This window comes from Vulpes lagopus, chromosome 1, assembly GCF_018345385.1.
Source record: "Vulpes lagopus strain Blue_001 chromosome 1, ASM1834538v1, whole genome shotgun sequence".
Classification (NCBI taxonomy): Eukaryota; Metazoa; Chordata; class Mammalia; order Carnivora; family Canidae; genus Vulpes; species Vulpes lagopus.
In genome coordinates this window covers 185226484-185253311 of record NC_054824.1, presented here as the reverse complement: position 1 = coordinate 185253311, position 26828 = coordinate 185226484, and the positions used below count along the sequence as shown (strand labels likewise).

The 26828-nt window shown below is 40.2% G+C and overlaps 1 protein-coding gene across 7 annotated transcripts in view; it reads right to left on the bottom strand.

Moving 5' to 3' along the window:
* PPP1R12B (protein phosphatase 1 regulatory subunit 12B) overlaps window positions 1–26828 on the bottom strand; it is a 205852-nt gene that overhangs the window by 90357 nt on the left and 88667 nt on the right. For 6 of the 7 annotated variants that reach the window (XM_041759164.1, XM_041759157.1, XM_041759183.1 and 3 more), the window contains one exon: window positions 958–1048. In XM_041759164.1, coding sequence (XP_041615098.1) covers window positions 958–1048 — 91 coding nt within the window. Of the gene's footprint in view, window positions 1–957; window positions 1049–21285; window positions 21338–26828 lie in introns of those variants that run through there. The other variant, XM_041759213.1, reaches the window with a different exon arrangement.

Here is a 26828-nt window from a genome sequence, read left to right as displayed (position 1 = left end):
CTGCGCTGAAATCAAGAGTTGGACGCTTATCTGACTGAACTACCCAGATACCTCTCTAATCTATTTTCTATTTCTTTGGCTTTGCCTATTCTGGATATTTTCAGATAAATGGAATCATCTCTGATTTCTTTCACTTAACATGTTTTCCTAAGGTTCATGCACATTGCAGCATTAGCATGTATCAGGGCACTTTTTTTTTATTACCAAATAAAATTCTATTATATGGATATATAATACTTTGTTTATCCATTCCTTTGTTAATGGAAATTTGTTTTCTTTTTTCCCCAGTTATGCTAACTGCTTAATTTATTTGGTCTGCTCGACGGCTCAGCCTATGCCCACCACTCCTACATCTGCTGAGAATAGCTGAGGCACACTTAGCCACACAAGGCTAAACCTTGCTGCCGCTGAGAGCTCAGGATTCAACCCTACAGCAAGCTTGCAAACTCCACACATGCGTAGTGGATGTCTACATAGCAAGTCCACTCTGGCCAGAGTTCAAAGATAACGCTGAATTTGGAATTTAGGCTATTGTGAATAATGCTGTTATAAACATCTATGAACAAGTTTTTGTGTGGACATGTATTTTCATTTCTCTCGACTATATACCTAAGAGGAGAACTGATGGGTCACATGGTAACTGTAGTATATACAACAATTTAAGGAACTGCCAAACTCTTCTCCTTTAGGGATTCTCAAGAATGTAGCTTTGTAAACACAAAAGGAATGAGTAATCTTGCAAAGGAAAGGAGATAAACCTGTTCTGAGCCTGGAGAAATAAAAGTGAGAGTGGGTAGATGCAGCTATAAATTTATCTGATACTCTGTAGTGTAAGACTTAACACAAGTGAAAACTTTTACAACAGTGGCCGGAATAAGGCGCTCATCTTAAGATTTTTTCATTGTACTTCCAACAGAAAGGTAGACAAAATGACATAAAAAAGAAGGCCACACTCACTTGAGTAGACCTTCGAGTCTGCCGAGCTTGTCTGGAGCGTGCTTTCCGTAAAGACTCTGCTTCCTCATCCCGTACAGGAGTCAGATACGACCTGTAGAGAAAAAAAGTAACAGCACAAGTAAGACCCTTGCTGCACGTACTTGAGGCATGACAAGGTACTTCCACATACTGAAGTGATTTCTACATCTAAAAATGAACTTGCACACAATCAAAATGATAGAAATGCTATCAGTGAAAACTGCATAATCCAAGACATTACTTATACATGTATTACTCTTCATGCAGAATTATGCCTTTTGTAAAATGAGGATTTCATTTCTTCTTTCCATATCCTTACAATTTTTCTTTTCTTGCTGTAATGCTCTGGCTAGAACCTCCAGGACATGTTGAAAAGGAGTGACGGCAGGAAGTTTCCATGCTTTGTTCTTGCCTTCAGAGAGAAAGCATTCAGCAATTTATCACTGTGATGTCTACTGCAAGATTTCTGTAGACGCTGCTTCTCAAGTTCAATCTATTCCTTTCCATTCCAATTGGAATAGGCTAAGAGGTTTTTTTGTTATTGGTTCTGGTTTTTAATCATTAGGGTGTGTCAAACTTATCACATGCTTTTCTTCCCCGTATACTGAGATTTTTTATCATTTTCCATCTTTTTTCTATTAATATGGTGAATCACACTGAGTAATTTTTGAATGACAACATAAGAGTGGATTCTTAGGATAAGCTCAACTTGGCCATGACTGTATCATCATCTTTTTTTAAAAAAAAATATTTATTTTATTTCATTTTTTAAAGGTATGCTGTATACTCAACATGGGGTTTGAACTTACAACCCTGAGATCAAGAGTTGCATGCTCTACTGACTGAGCCAGCCAAGCACCTCTATACGTAGACTTACTTTTATACAGATTCAGTATTATTTAGTTTACGATTTCTCCATCCATATTTATTAGAGAAATTAGCCTATTATTTCCCTTCTTATAATAACCTAACCAGGTCTGGGAATTAAGATTATAGAAGTTGAAAGTGTTTTCTCCTTGTCTACTTTAAGATTTTATTTATTTGTTTATTTGACAGAGAGAGAGAGCACAGGCAGGGGGACTGGCAGGCAGAGGGAGGGAGAAGCAGGCTCCCCATCAAGCAGGGAATACAATGCAGGGCTCGATCTCAGAACCCTGGGATCAGGACCCAAGCTAAAGGCGAATGCTTAACTGAGCTGCCCAGGTGCCCCTCCTTGTCTATTTTCTATAAGAATTTGTGTAAGATTAAGGTTGTTTCCTCCTTAAACAGCGAAGTGCACCAATGAAGCCATCTGGATTTTATAGGAGGGTTTTAAATAAGGGGTTAATTTCTTTAATTGATTCAGGCCTATAGGATTTTGATGGATTCTTGTCTCACATTTAGATCTTTCATCCATTTTGAGTTTATCTTTGTGTCTGATGTAAGAGAATGGTCTAGTTTCATTCTTCTGCATGTGACTCTCCAATTTTCCCAGCACCATTTACTGAAGAGACTGTCCTTTTTCCAGTGGATAGGCTTTCCTGCTTTGTCGAATATTAGTTGACCATAGAGTTAAGGGCCCATTTCTGGGTTCTCTGTTCTGTTCCATTGATCCATGTTTTTGTCCCAGTATCACTCTGTCTTGATGATCACAGCTTTGTAGTACAACCTGAAATCTGGCATTGTGATGCCCCCGGCTCTGGTTTTCTTTTTCAACATTCCCCTGGCTATTCGAGGTCTTTTCTGATTCCACACAAATCTTAAGATTAACTCCAGGGTATTTTGATGTGGATTGCATTGAATGCGTAAATTGCCCTGGGTAACACAGACATTTTCACAATATTAATATATTATTAATATATTATAGATATTAATCCTTCCAATCTATGAGCATGGAATATTTTTCCATCTCTTTGTGTCTTCCTCAATTTCTTTCATAAGTGTTCTGTAGTTTTTAGGGTATAGATTCTTTACCTCTTTGGTTAGATTTATTCCTAGGTATCTTATGCTTTTGGGTGCAATTGTAAATGGGATTGACTCCTTAATTTCTCTTTCTTCAGTCTCATTGTTAGTGTATAGAAATGCCACTGATTTCTGGGCATTGATTTTGTATCCCGCCACACTGCCTAGTCAGATTTCCTGTTTTGGTATTATTTTTCAAAAAACTTAATATTTTTACATTTAGTGGCACAACACTATTCATAATATTCTTATATATTTTGATTATCATTTTAGTATCTGTAGCAATGATTCTCAATTTTTTGGTCTCAGGGCCCTTTTACATTTTTAAAAATTACTGATGTCTTCCAAAGAGCTTTTGTTTATGTACATCTCTTAATATTTACCCTTAGCAGAAATTCAAACTGAGAAATTTAAAAAAAATGCACTAATGTATTTAAAAATAATAAACCTATTACAAAAAGTTCCATGAATAATATCTCTTATGAAAAGTAACTATTATCTAAAACAAATTTAGTGTTTATTACATTTTTTTTGTTTTGTTTTGTTTTGTTTTTTATTACATTTTTATAATTTTCTTTAACGTTAGCTTAACAGAAGAGTGCCAGAATTTCACACATGCTTCATTCAATATGTTGCAAAATGGTGTTTCAGTTAAAATATATAAAGAATATGCAGTCTTATGTAAGTCTGTAATTGGAAAAGTCAGGAGTATTATAATAGCCTTTTTAGATAATTATGGATATTCTTCTTGGATACTATACTAAATCATGAGTGGTAGTTTCTTAAATGTTAGTAGCAATGTGGAATCTGAAACCATATTAATTGACTGTTCATACTCTGCTACGCTGAAATCTATTGGTCTACCTTGCACTTTGAATGGACCTTCTTAGCCATGCATAACTTTGGGTCTTTGCACATTGGTCATGTGGAAAACACTGGTACAGATCTTCCAAATGTTAACACATTTCATTATAGAATAATAATTTTATAAATCACATTCTGTAACATAGGGGATAAGCTCCTTGACATTGGCCGTGCAATGATTTTTTTTTTTTTTTTTTGATTTGACATCAAAAGCAAAGGCAACTGAAGCAAAAATAAATAAGCGGGACTGTATCAAACTGAAAAGCTTCTGCACAGCAAAGCAAATCATCAACAAAATGAAAAGGTGACTTAAAGAATGGAAGAAAATATTAGCAAATCATAGAACTGATAAGGGGTTAATATCCAAAATAGATAAAGAACTCATATAAAACATTAGGGAAAAAAATCTGATCTCACTTAAATGTGCAATCTTAAAAAACAAAAACTCATAGATACAGAGTACTGATTTATGGTTAATGGAGGCAGGGAGAAGAGGGTGGGCAAAGTAGGTGAGGGTGCTCAAAAGGTACACAATTCCGTTTACAAGATTAGTAAATCCTGGGTATATAATGTACAATATGGTGCCTACAATTAACAATGCTGTATTATATACTTACAAGTTGCTAGCAGAGTAACTTCAAAAGTTCTTATGAGAAAAAATTATAATTATACATGATGATGGATGTTATATTACTTATTGTAATAATCATTTTGTATATATATGTTTATTAAATCATTATGTTGTATATCTAAAACTAATACAATGATATGTCAATAGTATCTCAATTAAAAAATTATAGAAAAATAAAACAAAAAATCACATTCTTTAATATCACCTTTGATCTTAGGACAGTCTTTAAATATTGGGAAGTAGTCAATTATACCACTCTTAGTAGCAGAAATAAGTTTTCCAAAATTCTACCTTCTTGAAATTTAAAACTTTATGAGTGGCAACAAATACTTTGTGACAAGTTCACTTCATTCATTTTCAAGAACATATCTGCCAAGAACCCAAGTCTAAATGATCATAGTCTGCCCAGTCATTCTTTCAAGTAAAAAATGGTATTCCAGGAAAAAAAGCAGCTAATTCTTCTTTTTTCTTCCTCTGCACTCCAATTCTACTTATGTTAGACTTTTATTGGCCATGCCCTATTTCTTTATTATGCTTTTTCTGTATTTCCCATCCTTTTCTCTCTCTGGATATTTTCATTCTGGATATTTTCATTCTCTTTCTTTTTTTAAGTTTTATTTATACATGTACCTTCTACTTTTTTAAGTTTTATTTATACATGTAACTTCTACCTACACCCAATGTGGAGCTTGAACTCACAACCCCAAATTGAGAGTTGCACACTCTTCCAACTGAGCCAGCTGGGCATCTCATTTTAGATAATTTCTACTGTCCATCTGGTTAGTCTAATAATCTTCTCTTCAGTTGGTCTACTATAAACTCACCAGTTGAATTTTGAATGAGTTATTTAGATTTTTAAATTTAAATTTTTGGTTTTAGAATTTCCATTTGATTCTTTACAAAATAAATTGCAGTTCTCTGTTGAAATTCTCCATCTTCCAATTTCTTGAATAACCATAATTATTTTAAAGTCTATGTCTGATAACATCAATATCTGGCTCTGCTCTTACTGTTTGTTTTTTCCTCTTAGTTTTTTAGTAAATCAGTCTTATTTCTTGGTATGTCTGCTAATTTCTAAAAAAAAACAAAAACAAAAACAAAACACTTTTTTTACACTTGAATACACGTCTTTACTAGGAAAATTTTAAGTGCATATATATCTTCTCATCAATATGACTTCAAAGTAAAAATAACTGTTTCTTAAAAAGAGTTGTTACTTGTTTAAAAAAAAAAAAAAAGCACACTGCATGCAGGAAGCTGCCTTCTCCTGGACGATTCTCACATTATATGGGAAATGCAATTTAAACAATACAAAATACACTATTCATCACATTTAACACTGAACCCATCCCTGCTCAGACATTGAGAGCCCAGGAAGGTTGAGAATAACTGCCCAACATTTTCAATAAGAGGATATTCTTTTCCTCTTGCAGTTAGGTTAAGGAAATAATTCTCAAACTTTCATCTACATCAGAATTTCTTAGGGAGCTTGTGAAATACAAATTGTTAGGCCCCACCCCCAGAAGTCCTGATTCAGTATGTCTGGAGTAGGGTCTGAGAATTTGCGTTTCTAATTGGGGCTCTGTGATGCTTCTGACCTGGAGACCATTCTTTGAGAACTACAGGGTCAAGGCAAATGATCCTCATCTACCTTGAGATGGAGCTGACTGGAAACTAGCCTCAGTCTTTGCAAGGGCTGGTCTATTTCTGGGAAGCCCTTAGTTCTAGAATGTAGCCCTTCAGTGGTCTCAGATGGAAGTATGGGGCCCCACTTCCTGAACTCCAGTTTTTGTTCCCTCAGCTCCATGAGACTATTGAAAATCCTGCCCAGTTTCTTAGTCTTGTAGCTATGGCTTTATTAATCAGCAAATGCCTCAAGTGGGAAAGCACAGCCAAATGCTGGGCTCACCTCTTTATGACTTCCTTCTCTCCAGGATCTTGATCCCTCAAGTCCTCATTTTCTTAATAACTCTCCAATACCTTCAAAGATACTTTCTAATATCTACCCAGTTTTCCTACTTATTCTCAGTGGGAGAGTTTGTCTAATAAAAGATAATACTAGGGATCCCTGGATAGCTCAGCAGTTTGGTGCCTGCCTTCGTCTCAGGGCGTGATCCTGGAGACCCGGGACTGAGCCCCACATCGGGCTCCCTGCATGGAGCCTGCTTCTCCCTCTGCCTGTCTCTCTGCCTCTGTGTGTGTGTGTGTGTGTGTGTGTGTGTGTGTGTCTCGTGAATAAATTAATAGAATCTTAAAAAAAAAGAAATGCAATAATAGCAGGATTAAAAAAAAAAAAAAGATATACTATATCCTGAAGCAGAAGTCTCCAACCAAGCTATATTTTAACAGTCACACTTTTCCTCTCAATGTGTATTAGTAAATTGAAATTCTTTTTTTTTTTTAAGATTTTATTTATTTAGTCATTAGAGACACAACACACACACACACACACACACAGAGGCAGAGACACAGGCAGAGGGAGAAGCAGGCTCCATGCAGGGAGCCTGACGTGGGACTCGATCCCAGGACCTTGGGATCACAACCTGAGCCAAAGGTAGATGCTCAACCACTGAGCCACCCAGGTGTCCCAATAAATTGGATTCTGATACATGTATCAATCCACTGTATGTTTGGATAGGTTTGAGTCCTTACTTAGTATCTTCCTCTCCTCTGGGTGAACTGAAAAAAATTAAGTCTCCAAACCTACAAAGTCTGGACCAGCCCCCAGGGACTAACTCCCCATGAAATTCCATCTGGGTTACCCACCAGCCTACTCACATGTCATTTCTACCCGCAAAATATATACGGCATCAGTATTATACTTCATTATTGACTGTTAACCTTCCTTTGCATATTAGATAGGAGCCATAGTGAAAGAAAAGAGCTTCAAACTGGCTTATCCCACCGCATACTCAAGAGTTTTATTGAATGAGAGAAATAGAGTAGTAAAAACAGGACTGGTAGATCAGATCAATAACACTGTACCTGACTTGAAATCTTAAGTATTTGAAATCATACACATTTTTCATGGAAAAGTTAGAAGACAAAAATGTAAAAACAAAAATAAACTAAAATTTCACCACATGAAAATAACCCATTTTCATTCTATTTTCATCTATGTCTAGATTATTATCTATGTACTTATCTATGTATTTAGTATATTATTATTTTTAGTGAATATCATATATACTATTTTGTTATCTGTTGTCAAAATATGAGATGTTTATGATTTAAACTGTAAAAAGACAAAAACAAAAACATAAACCCAGAAAACTCCAGTACTTGAATTTGTAAATATTCTGAGGAAGGAAGCAACATTTTCATTCATTCTCCTTTACCTAGATGTGGATTCCAAGGTTCACAAAATTGGTGCACCTAACTATGGTTGCCTTGAGGATGTACTTACTCAGTTTTCAGTAGAGCCCAGGTCCTTGCACTTTCTAAAATCTAGACCAGGTGGTGAACAAATTCTAGTCCTGAGCCTGCCATATTTTTATAACAAAATAAAGTTTTACCTAACCACAGCAACAGAGTTTAATATTTGCAGTGGAGACAAAATAGCCTGCAAAGCCTAAAATATTCACTAACTGGCCCTTTACAGAAAAAATTCGGTGACTCCTACACTACATCAAACCCACGCTCAACACACCTTGCTCTTTCTGAGAAACATCTGAATCATCCAGGAAATCTGAGCGCTACACAATTCCTTATTGCTATGAAAAAAAAGATACGTCTGTGTTCACAAAACAGTACAGTAGAAAGTATAGCAGAAGCCGTGGGTTTACATCTATCTCCGGCTTTCTGACATCCAGATAAAAGTAGGCTAACATCCCCAACCCAGTGGTAGAGAAAGGAATCCAATGCCAAAATACTTTGATTACCATATCTATGTGTTTCCTAGAGGGCAGGTAGCATTTTTTTTTTTTTTTTGTATTTGCTAAGACCTTGAGGTTACATAATCAGTGGAATTCAAATAATTACAGAGAATTAGCATGACCTCACAAAAATAATTTGTTCTCTGCATGTTCAATTCATAGGGACCCTTTATATACTTAGATGGACTAGTTTTATCTTAAGAAGCTGTGCAAAAGGGGGATCCCTGGGTGGCTCAGCGGTTTAGCGCCTGCCTTTGGCCCAGGGCGCGATCCTGGAGTCCCAGGAACGAGTCCCACATCAGGCTCCTGGCATGGAACCTGCTTCTCCCTCTGCATGTGTCTCTGCCTCTCTCTCTGTGTGTCTATCATAAATAAATAAATAAATCTTAAAAAAAAAAAAAAAAAGCTGTGCAAAATGCCCAGTAAATCACCAGTGAACCTGAAGAAAGTCACAATAAATAATAATAGAAGACCTAAAATATCTTCTGACAACGACAGTGTCGTGATAAAGTATCCTGATGGGAATCAAACTGCCTGGTTTGAACACTGGCTCAGCTTCCTTGCTAAATGATCTTGGATGAAATATTTAAGTACTCTAAACCCACGCTTCTCATATGAGGAAGATGTTAACAGCTGTAATAGATATTAGCAGGTACAGACAGGGTTCTTGTAAAGATCAAATAAAACACATAAAGCACCTAGAACACTAGCTGGCACATGGAAGGTACTCAGCGCGGCTTGATTGCTGCTGCTATCAGAGCACCACCACTCCACCTACTACATTATTTTCATCAACACATTCAAAGCTCACTAGTGGTAATTTGGAAAAGAACGGCTGGGAGTACTGTAACACCCAACCCATCTAAACTAATAAGAGTTCCCCTTAATTATCTTTACCAGAAATGGATAATTCATTTGGAAGAGGTCTTAATTCCCTTGAAAATATCCCCTAGGAAGGTTCAAAGGGCTACCTAAAAAATGTAAAACTACTGTAAGGGGAAGAATGAAAAAATCTCCATGATCTCCAAGGCAAGAACAAAGCTGTTTTCCCTGGAATTTTGAGAGAATAAAATTTTGTCTGGAATAAGAAACTGGTTTTTAAAATAGCTTTAAGGAGTCTTGTTTCTAAAATCTCTACTGATGAGAGAGGGTACTTACATGGTTAGTCTCAAACAGGGAAGGACCATGGTTAGTATGTGTCTTTTACAGCACTCATGAGGCCATGGTCATTAATTACAGAATATCTCACGGCCTTGTAAGACAGCTTGTCATTCCCTGGACTGCATCCTATGTATGAGGATATGGAAACAAAGGTATTCCAGAAAGGCCAAAAGAAACTGCTTTGATATTAATCTCGAAGCATATAGAGATAGCTTTAGGGGAGGGAGACAGAGGATTAACAGACTCATAAACCCGTGGCTAAAGACTTTATGGCTTCAAGAAGTCATCTGATCTAATCCCAAGACTTCAGCTAGAGATGACAAATTCCTATCTTAGAGATGAGTTGATATAAGCCTAAGGAAACATTAACATACTTGCCTAAGCTCACAATGCTGTTCAGCCACAGGCCTAAAGGGACCATTAACCATGGTCTCTGCTTCTAGTACAGCGTCTCTTACATTGCACCACTGAGATGCAAACTATTTCTTCACAACTCATACCATGGTATGCTAATTATGTAGATTTATGGAGCAAGACATTTCTTTCTCCAAATCTAGCAGTGTCAGGAATTGGTGAATAAAGACATCTTGCATTAGACTTTTCCTATCTTCCCCTGATGGTTTCCCAAAAGTATGCCATAATCAACACTCTATCTGGGGAAAGAATGATTTTTACATTTTCAGAGGTTGCCACCAACATGCTATAAAGCTGTCATGAACAAAATACAAGTGACAGGTGATATGAAGGACCTACGTCTCTTTCAGAGGATATGTTGACTCTACAGTTGCTGGGGCCCTAGCGGGTAGGTTTTAGTTCAAGTTTTCCTTGCTATTTCCAGTTGGGTATGGGATGCTAACACTGTGGTACAGTAGAAAGAACAGGCACTGGGTTCTAGTTTCGGTTCTGCCATTACCTACTTGCTTCACCTTAAAGAGAATCACTTAATTTCTTGGTACTTTAGTTTCTTCACTTACAAAATAAAGGGTAAGTCTATAGTTTTAAGGTCCCATGTTGCTTTAAACTCTAGTGAATCCATAATTATATGCTGATTCTGGACAAACAGTCTCTACGTCTTTTCACTAAAATGTCCATTATTCATTGGTTCTGGTCAAATACTAAATTTCCTATATTCTGTAGGTCACTCGTAGTATGGTCCAACGAACTTCGTATGATAATGGAAAAGTTGTATACCTTCAGAGTCCAATATGGTAGCTGCCGGTCACAGCACACTTTAGGTGACTACCGAGCACCTAAAATGTGGTAGAGGAAATAAATTTTTAATCTTATTTTTTAATTAACTTAAATCTAAATAGCCACTCACGGCGACTGGCTACCATATTGGAAAGCACAGCTCTAGAAGACTGGAGAATCCAATTAAGAGACATTATCACCGTGCTCTCTCCTTAAACCTGAAAACAGATTCAGCTCATATAACATAAGCCTAACAGAATGCAGGCTGTCAGCCAGTGAAGTTTAAAACCAACTGATTTTATTTAATTTCCAAAGATTAAGTTCCCATTTTTCTTCTGTGCTTCTCAGAGGCATTATTACATTGAGGCGTTTTTACATGTGGCACTTTAAAGTCATACAACATAGTGCTGGGGCTCCTACCTTTAAGATATTTATAGATACAGCAAATAGGAACAAGCTCACAGATACGGCACACTTCAGAGATACTTTCTTCCTAATGGCAGCATTTACTCTCTGCTAACCCCAGATTCCCTACCCCGTACCCCCCTACATTCCCTCTGCCCCCTTTATAAAGAGAGCGCCAAGAAAACAGACTATTACCTCCTCGCGCAGGCCTGCATAGCAGAATGAAGGTCAAAAGATGTGTGGAGACGAATAGCAAGAAAGGTAAGTGGCTGCTGGGCAAGACTGCAGTCTCAGCACCCGGTCTCCCTTGGAAACTAGAAAAGGCTTGCACTTCCACTGCTATCCAGCAAGCCAGAGGCAAAGCTTGCAATTTGCTAAGAACCTGCTGCTAAGAAGGAGGAGGAGAAGGAAGGGGAGGAGAAAAGGCGAGGAAGGCAAAAATCTTGGGGCTTGGCAGAGCCAATGCTGCTAATAGTGCCCAAAATACCATTCCATTAGATGCATATTTTATACACTGTACCAAGGCAATCGATACTACTCATTTCATAGACAGGGGAGGGGGGGAATGCTCCTTCATGTGAAAGAAGACAGAGCAAGAGAGACGCTGCATTCTTACTCTGGATATTATTTCATCTGCCCTTGGGCTATCCTAGTTGCTGTGTCTAACCAAGCGAGCTGTAAATACTGCTTAGTAGAGGCTCAGGCCCAGCCCATTGGCAAAGGCCAACAGGTAGAGGCAGACAAAAAAGAACACATGTGGGGAAAACAGACAAATGTGGGGACAAATTTCAGATCTGGCATAACTGGGTTAAAGCTAAACACAGGGAGACTAAGTACTGCTCAAGTCGATAAGCTGCCTCCAGATTAGGAAGACTTCCAGATATGATATGTGTCACATATCAGGATATGATCTGATTTCATAGTTTAAGGACAATTCTATTCAAGTTCTCATGTGACATATTTTCCTCTCTAATTCAACACTGAGATCAGAGCTAAAGCTTAAGCAAGGAATCAAAGCTGCAACTCCACTATGCAAAATAATTATTTTTTAAAAAGAGGGAGAAAAAAGAAGAGGGAGGATTTCCCTCAGCTAAACAAAGCATTTCTTGAATCCTCTAGACCAGTGGTTCTCAACAGGGAACAATTTTGTCCCCTGGGGGGGCAGCAACAAAGAATTATCTGGACCCAAATATCAACAGCGCCAAGTCTGCAAACTTCCTGTAAAGGGTCAGATAACATATCTTCCAGGCTTTACAAGGCCGTGGAGCAACTCCCATGTAGTGCCAAAGCAGTGACGGACAACATAGCAACCAAGGGGCGAGGCTGTGTGCCTACTGCTTGCTGTGCTGCAGGCGCAGGGTTGAGCAGTTGCAACAGAGACCATGTGGCCCATAAACCCCGCAAAATGCTGACCCCTGCTCTAACCTCTGAAGTTATATAGCACCGAACTACAGCTTAGAGAATTCTGCCTGCTTTACAAACAATGTGAGTCTGGTGTTCCTGTGACCTACCTTTGATAAGTACTATATTGCCTCGAATTCTTGTGCCTCTGAACATTTGTTCCATTAAAAACACTCCAGTTTCAAGTGCCAAAGCCACCTTTACAAATGACAATGTTTTACTTATTTAGGTCACTCTACAGTTAGTTCATTGGTCAGAACAGGTGTTAGGGATGCCAAGAATGGCAGATTCAGCCACCAAAAGTGCAAGTGCTGCTTTATTTCATGCCCACAGGCTGCACCAACTGGACTTGGCCAACTGTCTAGAATGTTTATCACCAACTACAAAATAGACCAGGTCAAATTCAGCACCACCACTGAATTTTTTAAAGAAGAAAATTCAAGAAAGTCAACACGCAAAATATTCATGGAAATTATCCAAATATAAAACAACAGGGGGGAACCATTGAATAGACTAAGGAACTTTCATATGACAGAGTCTATATAGACATTAGAAGACAAACTACTACAAATATGTAACCTGCAAAATATTAGTATCTTGAATGTGTAAAGAACTTATACCAATTTTAAAAAGGTGCAAAAAATCCAAAAGTAATAACAAAGTGTATAATCAAGAAATTTACAAAACAGGAAACCCCAAAAGCCTATAAACCTAAGAGATGATGTTCAGTTTCACTTAATGATCATGAAATGCCAATTAAAACAAGGAGAAACCACTTCCATCTTCCTTTGATTCTCAAAAGCAAAAATCACTGACATTATCAAGTACAACATTAGTTGTAAAGTAGAAGCTCTCATACGTTGCTAGTGAGAATGTAAACAGGAGAGCAATCTGGCATCTCAAGTAAAGAGGTACTCACTCTTTAGATCCAGAAATTCCACTTGAAAATTAATACCCTTGAGAAACTGTTACATGTTTAGATAAGGAAACATGAACAAGAATGTACACAGCAGCACAGCAGAATAATTAGCATTAACGAAAACAGAGAGAGAGAGAGAGAGAGAGAGAGAGAGAAAGAAAATGACCTAAATGTGACCATTAGTAGAAAAAAAAACAAAACCAAACTGTGGTGCATCTACACAATGGACCAAAATGAACAAAAGAATGCTATGAAAAAACAGGTTTCAGAATGATGTGTGCAGAATGATACAATTTATATAAGGAACAAAAACATGTAAAAGCAGTAATATGTGTGTACATAGAAACAGAATAGTAACTAATAAAAATGTGCACATCACAAAAACACCAAATTCAGTATAGTGACTACCTCTAGCTAGGGTGGGAGTCAGGGGGATGAAAGCGAGACTTACGCAAGGGCTTCAACTGTATTTTTAATATTTTATTTTAAAAAATAGTGAAGCTAATATAGCCAGGACTTATTTGAGCCAGAAAATTGATATGTTGGGTATTTGTGTAGTATTTAATAATATTTTAGTAAGAAAAAAACTACAGGGGCACCTGGGTGGCTCAGCGGTTGGGCATCTGCCTTTGGCTCGGGGTGTGATCCTGGAGACCTGGGATTGAGTCCCGCATCAGGCTCCCTGCATGGGGTCTGCTTCTCCCTCTGCCTCGGTCTCTGTCTCTGTTTCTCTGTGTCTCTTACGAATAAATAAATAAAATCTTAAAAAAAAAAAAAAAGCTACAGTATAATCTCAAAATCAACACAACATATGAAGATATTAGCAGGGATATGGCTCATGGGAAGACTATGGATAAATAATTATTTCCTACTTAAAATATGTGCATTGTGGAAACTTATAAACTTTAAAGGCTTTAAAGATTTTATTTATTTATTTTAGAGAGACAGCATGCATGTACTCAAGTCGGGGCAGGGGCAAAGGGGGAGGGAGAGGGACAAGCAGACTCTGTGCTGAGAAGGGGGGGCCTCCATCTCACAGGGACTCTGAGATCACAACCTGAGCTGAAATCAAGTCAGATGCTTCACCGACTGTGCTACCTAGGCATTCCAAACTTTAAAAACTGATCATTAATATTCAAAGAATTGTTTTAAACAAAAAGATGTATTTATATCTACACTTAGAAAAAACCTTTATTATCATATTTGGCAGTGATATAGAACGCACAGGTACTTTTTAGGATATACTACCATAATATAAATATTTCAGGGGCAAAAAAAAAAAGCCTTTGGTCAGCCTTAGGACAGAGAGGGAGCCAGCATTTAGGTTCAAGAAGGTAGAGAAAGGAGCTCTAGCCCATGTAAGGAGGGGATTAGGAACAGGCCTGTGTTAGCACCGGGTGGGCTCTACATACTAAGGTCCGTGGACTCACAGACTCCTCCCACCCACTCCAGAAATGGGTCTCCAGCTGCTGGTATCACTAGCACGGTCTTCTTCAGGAGAAAGGGGGCACCTGGGAAGTAGGAAAGCACTCAAACCTGTGTTTTTCAATCTTTACTGAACAGTAACCTACTTATGACAACCAGATTTTTTTTTAACATTTTTTTATTATTTATTTATTTATGATAGTCACACAGAGAGAGAGAGAGGCAGAGACACAGGCAGAGGGAGAAGCAGGCTCCATGCACCGGGAGCCCGACGTGGGACTCGTTCCTGGGTCTCCAGGATCCCGCCCTGGGCCAAAGGCAGGCACCAAACCGCTGCGCCACCCAGGGATCCCATGACAACCAGATTTAAACTGTCTTCTCTTCCCAGAAAAAAATAAAAAGCAATTATGTATAACAAAATTTTTGCTAGCAATTTCAGAGATTTCTGGGCTTTCCTGAAGTATGGGCTAAGAGAAGGGTTGGGATGCCTGGGTGCTCCCTGGTTGAGCATCTGCCTTTGGCTGAGGGCCTGATCCCAGGGTCCCGGGATCGAGTCCCACATCAAGCTCCCCACAAGGAGTCTGCTTCTCCCTCTGCCCGTGTCTCTGCTTCTCTCTGTCTCTCATGAATAAATAAATAAATAAAATATTAAAAAAAAAGAAGAAGAAGAGAAGGGTCTAGAAGGGAAGAAGTTCTTCAAGGATTTAAATCAGATTTCTCTTCAGAGAAGGGCTATAAAAGAGATCTATTATCTTCCCTATCCAATCACTCCACTTTTTAGAGGACTCAGATTCCTTTAATTAAGCCTCAGTTGCATTTTTAGTCAAGTTTCCTGAGATATAATTTACACACAGTAAAAACTGCCCTAAAAAGTTTAGAGGTCTATGAGTTCCAGGTTTTGACAAGTGTGTATAGTCCGGTAGCCACGACCGCAATCAAGATTACAGAACAGTTCCATCACCCTCCAAAATTCTCATGCCCCTTTTTAGTCAATCTCCCCCAAGTCTCAGCTAAAGGGGAATTTTCTTGTCATTACACACAAAGCTTTAAAACTTGATAATGAAGGAACACACCAAGTTTTCCATTCACACTAAAAAGTAGTAAGTAAACCAGTAACTGGCCCAGCCCACTAAATTAGGCATAACTACTATCCTATAGATCATAACAAAAATGAGCCTAAGACCTTGTGAAATAAAATTCCTTATCTTCTATTCACCAGTAGCCACCATTCTCTAAGTTTTAGGAAGGTGGAGGCTATTTTTTGCCAGGACATCATTACATTTAGCACTGTGCCTAGCCTATGGTAGATGCTCCAACATGGCTACTGGACTCAATTAAGGTTATGGAGGAAATTTAGAGTTCAAGTCATCATAGTTTTAAGATTGCCCCAATTTCCTATTTATTTGTTTGTTTACCATTTTAATGTTTCATCAACAGGGTGTTGATCCATTCATTCGTCATAGTCTTAAAGATTGCCCCAATTACCTATTTATTTGTTTAGCATTTTAGTGTTTCATCAACAGGGTGTTGATCCATTCCTTCCTTTTCTTTATTCCATTTAACTGACCATTGTCCCCTCTTACACTTTTTTTTTTTTTTTTTTTACCTACTCCAGATACTACATTTCAAGATAAAGGAGGCCTGACTCCCAGCAGGATCTCGTGATAAAGTAGTGATAATTAAAATTTAGATAAGAAGTGCCATGCTATAAAAAGATTGTGCTCTGGATAGGAAACCTAGTACTGTCTAAGGGGTGAGAAATAAAACACAGAGGAGGTGATGTGAACAGAACCTAGAGACTGAGAAGAGGCCTCCTAGGCCAAGGCCGGGACAACACTGCTTATGGCACTGTTCCGTGTTGCACGCAGGAGAATGAGCTGATCAGATCTGCACTGGAGAGGATGGACTGGTGGGAGGGGGCAAGGGAGAAGGCCAAAGTTCCAGCTGGGAGTGCCCAGGTCAACAGAGGGCAGTCGTGGATGGAGAGGAGGGAGTGGAGCTGAAGGATTCTTGACAAGGAACGACAGGATTTGGTGAGGAAGAAGTTACTTCTTGGTGGAAGTAAAAGAGAAGGCTTCTAGCTTCATTTGTATGCTTCTCAACTGGGGGACACTTAGGCAGGAACCTGAACAGAGACTTTTTAAAATACATGAAAACTGGGGCACCTGGTTGGTTGGTTGAGTGCCTCTTTTTTTTTTAAAAGATTTTATTTATTTATTCATAGAGATACAGAGAGAGAGAGAGAGAGAGAGAGAGAGAGAGAGAGAGAGGCAGAGATACAGGCAGAGGGAGAAGCAGGCTCCATGCAGAGAGCCCGACGGGGGACTCGATCCCGGGTCTCCAGGATCGCGCCCTGGGCCAAAGGCAGGCGCCAAACCGCTGCGCCATGGGGGCTGCCGGAGTGCCTGACTCTTGATTACGGTGCAGGTCATGATCTCAGGGTCCTGGGATCCAGCCCTGCATGAGTCTGCCTGGGGACCCTCTCCCTCTCCTGCTTCCCTTCCACCTCCTTACATGCTCTCTCTCTCTCTCTCTCTCTCTCTCTCTCAAATAAATAAATAAGCCTAAAAAAATACATGAAAACTAATAGACTTTTCTCTCTCTTTCCAGCTTTTCTGGGTCAGAGGGAAGGGAATGGTTTGTTTTGTTTGTACTCTTTCTATAGAGGACTCAAGAATCCTTAAAAACGCGTACCTGTAACAATACCTTAAATCATGAATATGGGGGCGGGGGGGGGGGGGGGACAATGGCCAGAAATGGCTATCATTAGGTGTGGCTACTGGAAATCAGGCACCGTTCTAGTAAGTCCTTTCCACGCAGTGGCATGAAGCTCAGCAGAGAAGTCTGGGCTGGAAATACAGACGTGCGACAGCTGAGATGCCTGGAGTGGACAAGATGAGCTAGAGAGTCCTGAGAAGAGAAACAAAGAAAGCCTGGGGAACAATACGTAAGGTGTTTGAGGAAGAAAACGGGCTAAAAAGGATACCAAGAAGGAGCAGTCAGAAAGGACAGGAGTGGGCCAAGAAAGATGGTAGGTATCTCAGGGGTCAACGTAGAATAAAGATTTAGGAAGGCAGCCGCCAACGTCACAGCGTGCTGCTGGGAGTTCAAGGTAAAAGATGAAGCGGCTGAGGAATCTGATGGTCAGGAACACCACAGGGCCCTGATAGAGCAATTTCACTGGACAGGAGGGTGGGGAGAATGTCTACTTTCATAGGCTGAGGAGAGAACAGGAGGCTAGGAAGTGCATAAAGGGAAAAGCTCTTGCTTTTCCAAGAGCAACAGTGAAGACAGTGAGACATGGTGACCCCAGAGGGCATCTATTAAGATGGGAGGGACAAGCACCTGTCAAGGACAAACAAAATCCTTGTGCAGGAGTATTTCTGTCACAGATACAGCTAAGCCTGCAGCTCTGCTTCCCACTGCTTACAAATTTTGTGTGCCAAATGTTCTTTCTTTTAAACGCTGTGAGCTTCATTATGAAGGATTGCAGTTCTTGAAGGATCCTTGAGCTATTACTATATTTTATTTACATGTCAATGAGCAGTGAGCCACTTCAGCACAAGTGCACCACATTTGTGAATCACATTCAATTTCCCTTTTCCAGGTTAGAAGACTAAGATTTATTCAGAGGAAACAATTTAAAGAAGTAGGTCATTATACTACCCAGGATTAGCTAAGAGACTCTGGGGAAGGGGGGAAAATGGTTTAAAGACAAACCAGAAACAATGAACCATTCAGGTAATTGCTGTCATCCAATCCCAATTTTTAAGTATTTCTTAAAATAGAAATAAGCCTGCCCATGGCTCTGGAATTCTCCCAGATGTGAACTTCTCATACCCAGCATCCTCACAAAATACTGAACAAGCCGGTGGACCCACAAGGCAGCTTCTCATTTGTTTCTCAAAAACCCATATTTCCTATTTTGATTTCAGATAGGATAGAAAGTTTCCGATTTGCTGTATTTTCAGAAGTGTTATCTCCCCAAACACTCATTTACTAGAAGTCCTGTTTCTTAATTGGTTAATCAAGAAGGTTAAAAATATCAAGAGGTTCTAACCACTGTGCTCACTGCTGGCTTATGGTACAGGTTAGTCCAACTAAGACTAGGCCCTGGCGCACATCTGCTCAGTGGGAGCAGCAAGCGTGGGCTTTAAAATCCAAAAGACCTGGTTCTGAATCCTAGTTTTGCCGTTTAGTAGTTCTGTGGCTGCGGGCAGGTTCCATAATGTGTCTGAGCCTTAGTTTTCTTATATCTTTTAAGAAAACAGTGTTACTTATCTCACAAAGCTGTGAGGATTAAGTGCATCTGGGAGCTTGCATGTAATATAACAAGCTTTAAAAAATATGAATTGTCTTACCCCATTTAAACCATTCCCTTGTTCGAAAGCCAGCTCAAATTCCATCTTCAGTGGCTTCATGAAGCCCTTCCTACCTGCCCATCTCACATCCTTCGCCTTCTTCTCCGAACTCCTAACATACCTGAACAGAATGTTGCACTCAAGGATGAACTGTTCCTTAATGCATCTTCTTGGCTTACTACGTGCAGATTTGGTGTCCCTGATCTTCAGGGCACAACCCAGCACACATCCCTTTCTTATCACACCCATGGATCTCAGCGCAGCCCTGAGCAGTCAGAGGGCCACTGAAGACTCAGAATTCTGTGATTTTGGAATTCGATACTGCCTACGAGTCTCCTTCACTCCACTGATTAACCAGGTAAGAAACTGAGCCCGAAGACGTTGAATGGCTTGCTAGAGAGGGCGGCTGAAGAGTAACCAGGTCTCTTGCCTTGCACCCGGAGCCTGCTGTGCTCTCGGGAAGCAGCAGCATAGCAAAGTCCACGAAGGCTTCGACAGGCCAGGAAGCATCTGCACTCCCTGGATTAAGCCACTTCACGTGCACCGGGTGGATCTGCTTATCTACCGACTGACCCAAACACAACTCAGTCTTTGGGCCCTGACAGGACGCAGAGCAACTGACGCTCCTCTGCTGCCACCTTCTGGCACAGCGTAGCACGACACGGGCGCTTGTTGGCGTTTTCTTCAACAAACACTCCCCCGACACCCACTACATATTAGCTCTGTGGGAAGAAGAAGACCCAATAAAAAGGCACTCTCAAGAGGCTCACAGTGTAGAAATAGAGAGACAACACACACCTTGATTAATTCATTGGTTAAACCAGTCCTAAGCAGAGGGCCCGGAGAGGACAGGGACCGCAGGCTGGAGCTGGGGACGCCGGTGGCCAGCGCTGGGCTCTCACCTCCAGGGGTTACGGTGTGAACAGAACTTCACCCCGCAAGGAACGGCAAGAAGGCCGCTCCAGAAAGAAAGTCGAGCACACGCACAGAGGGCCACAGAAGTAAACCACGTTCAGGGAACGGTCTGGGGTTGCTCCCTGAGTACATACAGTGACGCAAAACCACAGACCCAAAGCACAAGGAGCGGCGTAGAGAGCGACAGATGCTAACAGCAGAACAGCGTATTTCTGGACGGGCTCAGCTCAGAGCCCACTGAGGGATCTCTCCTCGGGGCTGACAGGACCACCCGTCCACAGAATCCTCTGCGCTGCCTGACACAGCACAATTTCGGATTTTGTCAGGAGCTGGTCCTCTGGGCATAAAAGATCACTCCGGAACTCCCCTTCTTACAGGTAGGGCGAACCGCCGGCTTCCATGAAGAGTCGATGTGACTGTACAGCTTGTGGCATGCAAATAGCTCAGGAGCTCGCCTCTGCATTTCCTAATTCCTGTCCAAAGGCCGTCTAACCCTTCATTTACCTAAACCAGCTTCTCTCTGTAATTGCCTACATAGCCAGCAACTTTTTTGTTTTATTTACTTAAAATGCATTATATAATATTGAAGGTTGAAAAAGTTATTATAAAGCAGACAGCCACCAGGGGCGCCTGGGGGGCACAGCTGGCTAAGTGTCCAACTCTTGGTTTCAGCTCAGGTGGCGATCCAGCCCCATGTCGGGCTCTGCGCTTAGCACGGAGTCTGCTTAGGACTCTATCTCCCTCTGCCCCTGTCTCCTCTCTAAAACAAACAAGCCAATCTTTAAAAAAAAAAAAAAAAGAACAACAATAAAAAATAAGAAAAAGAACAGAACCGCTACTTATCATCCAACTTAAGAATACATTACCAATACCAGTTTCCTCTTGAAAAGAGATGCATGTTCCTACCTTTGGAAATTCTTTTTTTTTTTTCCTTTTGAAATTCTTAATTGTCCTCTGCTCCTTTAACCTCTTGGGTGGGATCCTTAAGTCAGTGCACATGTTTAAATTCTTTAGGAATATGAAGAAACACCAGTTCTAAAGTGGTTATTCTGAACACTGGACATCTTATCCTTCAACATCCACCCTCTCCGTCTCCCCCCAACCACACCAAATAGCACAAGCAAGCAAGTCAGCTTCCCAAGGGACCATCGGGAAGAGAAGAGGACTGAGGGGAAAAACACATGTCTAGGATATCAAAGGCATCAAGCAAAGAAATTTTACCTGCTGCTTCTGCTATTGCATGCCCATTCCTGATGTCTCAACTCAGCATACCGAAAGTTAGCTCCCAAACACAGAAGGTGCTAGCAAATTATGGCAGGGGCTTGATTCAATTCCCCAGAACACAAAGATCAACTCCCTGTGCCTCGGATTTCCATGGACCAGGAACAGTAAGGAACCCCACTGCCAGATCAAACTATTCTAGGAGAGAGCAGGTCAAGCTACCTCAGACACACCTTGCGCACACCTGCGCAGCAGCTTCCCAGAAGCCCCATTTTCAACAAACGGGTGGCCACTCCTCTGGTTGTCCTTCCCTAGTAACCTAGTAAACACCAGAGCTCATTTTGTAAGATTGTTATAAGTGACCGTCTTTTTCTAACATGGGAAAATCAACCCGTAGGAGAGAAAGGGGCGGGGGTCTGAGAGAAGGCACAAGATTTTGGTCCCTCCCACACGTCTCCAATACTCACAGCTCTGAAAAAAGAACCACTTTATCAAAAGGAGATTAACTGTAAAAACACAGCTGATAAGGGCTTTGAGTAGCAGGTGTTGGGTGACTGCTCACTTTACTCTGAAGTGGTTGGGGAATTGGGATAGAACCACCAGAGGCTCTGCTGCATCAGGGAGGGAATGGATTCCTGTCCTTTGGAATGCATGTGTCCCACGGGGGTGGGAGAAATGTTTTAAACCTCCATTCCTGAACCGTTAAGTGGCGTACTGAGGAATCATGTGACAAATGCCACTGTCTCTGGAAAATGAAGTGAGTTTGTGTCTCAATAGCTGTGCTTAGCAACAGAAATACAGGAAAAAGATAACAGACTTGGAAATTCAAGACCCTTAAACATTACTGTAGTAACTCAGGGCAAGCACCATCCGGGTCTTTTTTCCCAGAATACTTCGGTGGAGCTAAACAGTATTATTTTTATAAACAGCTTTATTGAGATACAATTCACATCCCCAGTTAAGTGTACCATTCAGTGGTTTTTAGTACATTCACAGTTATGTAATTATCACCATCATCAACTTTGAAACATTTTCATCACCCCAAAAAGAAACTGCATATGCACTGGCAGTCACTTTCCAGTTCATGTTTTTAAATATAGATCAACAGCATCATTCTCACTGGCTAAATGGTACCATGTTGCATCAAATCGAAAACGTCACCCATTGCAAGATGTACCGCCACTTTACCACTAAGAAAGAAAGAGCAGCGCCAATCACACACGCTTTTCATCACCTTTTCACTGCTTGATTTAATAGCTATTGAAAGGGATCTTTTAGAATTAGACATATTTTGTACAGCAATGCACACACCTCCGTGGATGTAACATTACACCTCTGCCAAATTCACACATGTGCAGGAATGACAGCTAGCAGGAAGGCGTTCTGATTTCAGACACAGTGAAATGTGAAAAATGTTCACCGTAGAATCAACAGTATCAAATACTGCACAGTATGGAGCGTCCTTGGTTACAAAACAACAGAAACTGACCTCACTAACTAGGCAGGAAAGGAATCACACAAGCACGATCTCTATAAGCTGATGAACTAACATAATAACGTATCATCTAAGCAACCCAGAAACCCCTAGAATGGGGGTAGAAAATGTATCTACTGCTATATACACTTCACTCTCTCCCTGTTCCACAGTCATAGTCAGGAAGAGAGAGAACCATCTATCTCAGTATAGAAAAACGTAGTTAAGTTCAGCTTTTTTGCAGTCTTTTAGATAAGGAAAGAAAATACCTATTTTAGAACCAAAATTGAGAGAGAGTGGAGGAGCTGTGGAATCTCCTTTCTAGAGCGCCTTTCCCAATTAATTGACAACTGCCTGTCTTTAGCTTGGAGACAGTGAAATGAGTCAAAGGACTTTAAAAAACCATGACTCAGAGTTTAATTACTTGGTTTAAGTTTCTAACATTCCAAAGATGATGCCAAATTAATTTGCTGACAGCTTCACATTAGTAGGAATAACCACCCAGCTTATAAAGACCCCAAGGGATTCAAGGTCGATAAGTGTGGTATATACGACTCAGTCAATACGGACCGCATCCTGGCCAAGCACGTGGCTATCTGGGAAAGAGAAACAATTTTAGCTTCTTGTAGAGGAAAACTATTTTAACCGTTTCTACAAAGAAAAGGACACCAATAGGGACACCTGGGTGGCTCAGAGGCTGAGCCTTTGGCCCAGGGCATGATCCTTGAGTCCCAGATTGAGTCCCACGTCGTGCTCCCCGCAGGAAGCCTGCTTCTCCCTCTGCCTGTGTCTTTCATGAATAAATAAATAATTTTTTTTTTTAAAAAAAGGAAGGACACCAATAAAAAAGATGTAAAATTCAGTATAAAGTTAAATGGCAGTACTTTGTCATCTATATTTCATGTCTTATTAAAGTTGCATACGTTAAAAAAAGAAAGATGTAAAATCCAGGGTTGGGCTGAGAGGAGAAAAGCTAGAGGAGAAACAGAGCAAGAGGATCAAAGGCAGACACTATCAGACTCTAATATTAGCCAAGGGAACTGTTTACATTTTGTTGCTAAGGAAAACTTGGCGCTTTGGAAAATGAACCCAACCACTACACTATTGTGACAGCTGCCGCTTGGCTCTGATACCCCTGCAGAGTTATCTGCCAACTGCCTGCCACTTGCCATTTCTGTCCTGCTGTCTGCCAGTCAAATCAACCCCGTTACAATCAGATGACCCTGTTGGTTTCTACAATCCTCAGGGGCAAGCCAAAGACTGGATGGCGGTGATTACAGTACCATGAAGGTAGACTGGGGCATGCTGGGCTACCAAGTAAGATGGACTGGCCCCTGAATCAAAATCTTTATTCCTAAATCCGAAAGAAGAAATGGTTAGTGAGTTCAAGGACAAGAGACGAAGAGGCTTGGGTGGTGACCTCCACCTGCGGCTGACTCAAGACACGATAGTAGGCAAATCACTCCAGGCTCCTAGGGCCTCACCATTTGCATTTGTAAAACAGGAAGTTTAACTTCTGTTCTTTCCATCAGGTAAAGAGAATACATACTTGAGCCTTCCAGGAAAGAAAACAACAGGAACTTTGTAAATCCAAAATCTTAAAACTAATAAATGATTTCAGAAGTTTTGCCCTGAGCTTATGTAGCAAAATAAAAAATTATCTAAAATGCTGCAAATCTTGAATTTCTTGACTCTTGTGTTTACTCTTCAGTGATTATGGCCATCGTCATGGACTTACATCATAAGAAAGACCTTTGTTCCTAGAATTAAAATTTTTTTTCAGGCTCCCTTTCTCTGCCCTGCTGAAAATGGTAATAGTTTATCACTCTGGAACTTTGGAATATATAGAAAAAAAAACAAAAGAAAATAAAAAATGTCCATAATCCCCCCCCCCCCCCCCCCGAAAAATCTAGTGTTAAGATTTCCATGTTTATTATTGTTTGGTATTATAATCTATTTTTTGTATCTAGCTCTGTCCATTTAATGACGTATCTGTAGTCATAACAAATTGACTAAAGCAGAGACTGATCATGAGCCAATCGGTCGGCACACACCTATTTACCCCTCCTTAGGACCAAACATTCTCAGAAAGGAAAAGCGCCAGCTGTGCAGGTTTAATGGCAAGACCCACTCCCCAGTCCACATGCCCTAATTACACTGCAAATGGAGATTCTTTCTGAGAAGTGGCTTTTCCACCGGGTGGGCCTCGCTGTGGCCAGTTTTAAAGCCCCATTTATCCCAGTGCTCACTAATTGTTTCAAATTGGACCTGTGACTGTGAGCTTCAGGCCTCCATCATGGTTCCCAGCAGGAGTCCAAATGCTTCCACAATGAGCTGATTACAGAGAAAGCTGCAGCTTCAAGAGAAGAATTAGCACCCAGCATGCTCTTTCAGAAGGAAAATTTAGCTGTTTTCAAAACATGTGATTTTTTTTTTCTTTCAGCTTATGTTTGTCTAGAGGGAGAAATTCTAAATGGCTTTAATTCTGTAAAGGCTTAAATGATATGTTTTATTTGATCGAGTCATTCCCCAGCTGAAAATACTTCAGTGGTATTCCATAGCTTTGAAAACAGAAGTTCAAGTTTCTTAGTATAGCACAACAAAAATCTACATGACTTGGTTCCTGCCTACCTCTCTAGCTCCACAATTTCCAAAGTATACCCAGTAGAATACCAGTCTTGGGTTTCTGTGAAAAAAAAAAACAAAACAACTATTTCGATAGACACAGAAATTTGGAAAATGCTGCAAATTCTAACCACCCCCACGCTCCCTTCTCCATACCCAACTCCCCCCGCCACCCCAGCCCGGAGAGGAAGGATCCTGAAAAGGCTTCTGAGTAATCCTGTTTAACTTTGCTTAACCCATTCTTTTACAAACTAATTTGGCCACAGACTGTCTGCCTTTTTTTTTTTTTTTTTAAATTCATCTAAATCTGTTTCACAAAGACACCTTCAGAAATGCAACACTGGCCTTGCCATCTCCCAGCTTCAGGTATACTGAACTTGTTTTTTGAATTTCTTGGGTTCCCTCTAAAATACCATCCCCTCCTATTACTACTTATAATTCACTTCTAGTTGTCTTCAAAATTCAACTCCAGTCACCTCCTCTGACACACCTTCTCTGTCACCCTACTCAGCCTAATTTAGATTCCCCTCCTCCGTGCCCTCACAGCAATCTATACATATCTTTATCAGAGCACTTAACAACTGACTATATTATTTGATTTGCTTGTTTGCCTTCCCACAATAGATAAATTTAAGCTCTCAAGGGCAGGAAAGATGTTTTTCTTTAACCTTGTATCTTTAATAACTGTGCCTGGCACACAGCAGTCTCTCAATAAATGGATACTTTATATATGTGGGTTCCCATTTAAATAGGATTCTATATACAAACAACACATTTCCAAAATCTTTTATTCTAGGAACCGCTTCTGATTAATTTGCCATTTTTATACATGTTTCTATCTTCAGTACAACTGGTCACTTCTAATTATTGTTACCAAATTAAATAATAATTTGAGGTTTCTGTTTTGCATCCAAAAAATTCTATTACATAGTGATCTGCATGTAATACTTCTAAGCGTATCTAAGAAGCTGTATCTGCTAACTTTCTCTCACAGTGGTTCATTTCCTTCAGTGTTCATAAGGTTCTATGTGAGTTTGTCTTTGGTCAGCAACTGTTTTATAGAAATCCTTTGTACCCTGGATTGTCAGTGTGTTTCTTCATGGTAGTTTTAAAGTGCTTGTGCCAATGGCCCCAGATTTCAAGACTGCAGACCTAGTTTCTTCGTTAAATTCTTGGCTGGGAGGCGGGGCACCTGGGCGGTACAGTGGGTTAAGAGTCTTGTTTTAGGTTTGGGGCATGATCTCAGGCTTGTGAGATCAAGCCCTGCACTGGGCTCCACACTCGGCACAGAGTCTGCCTGAGACTTTCTCCGCCTCTCCCTCACCACACTCTATCATTCAATCAATCAATCAATCAATCAATCAATCAATCAATCTTTTAAGGAAGAAATTCTTGGTTTGGGATTTCCACACTATATGGGTAGTAAGAATTTCCCAGAAAAGAT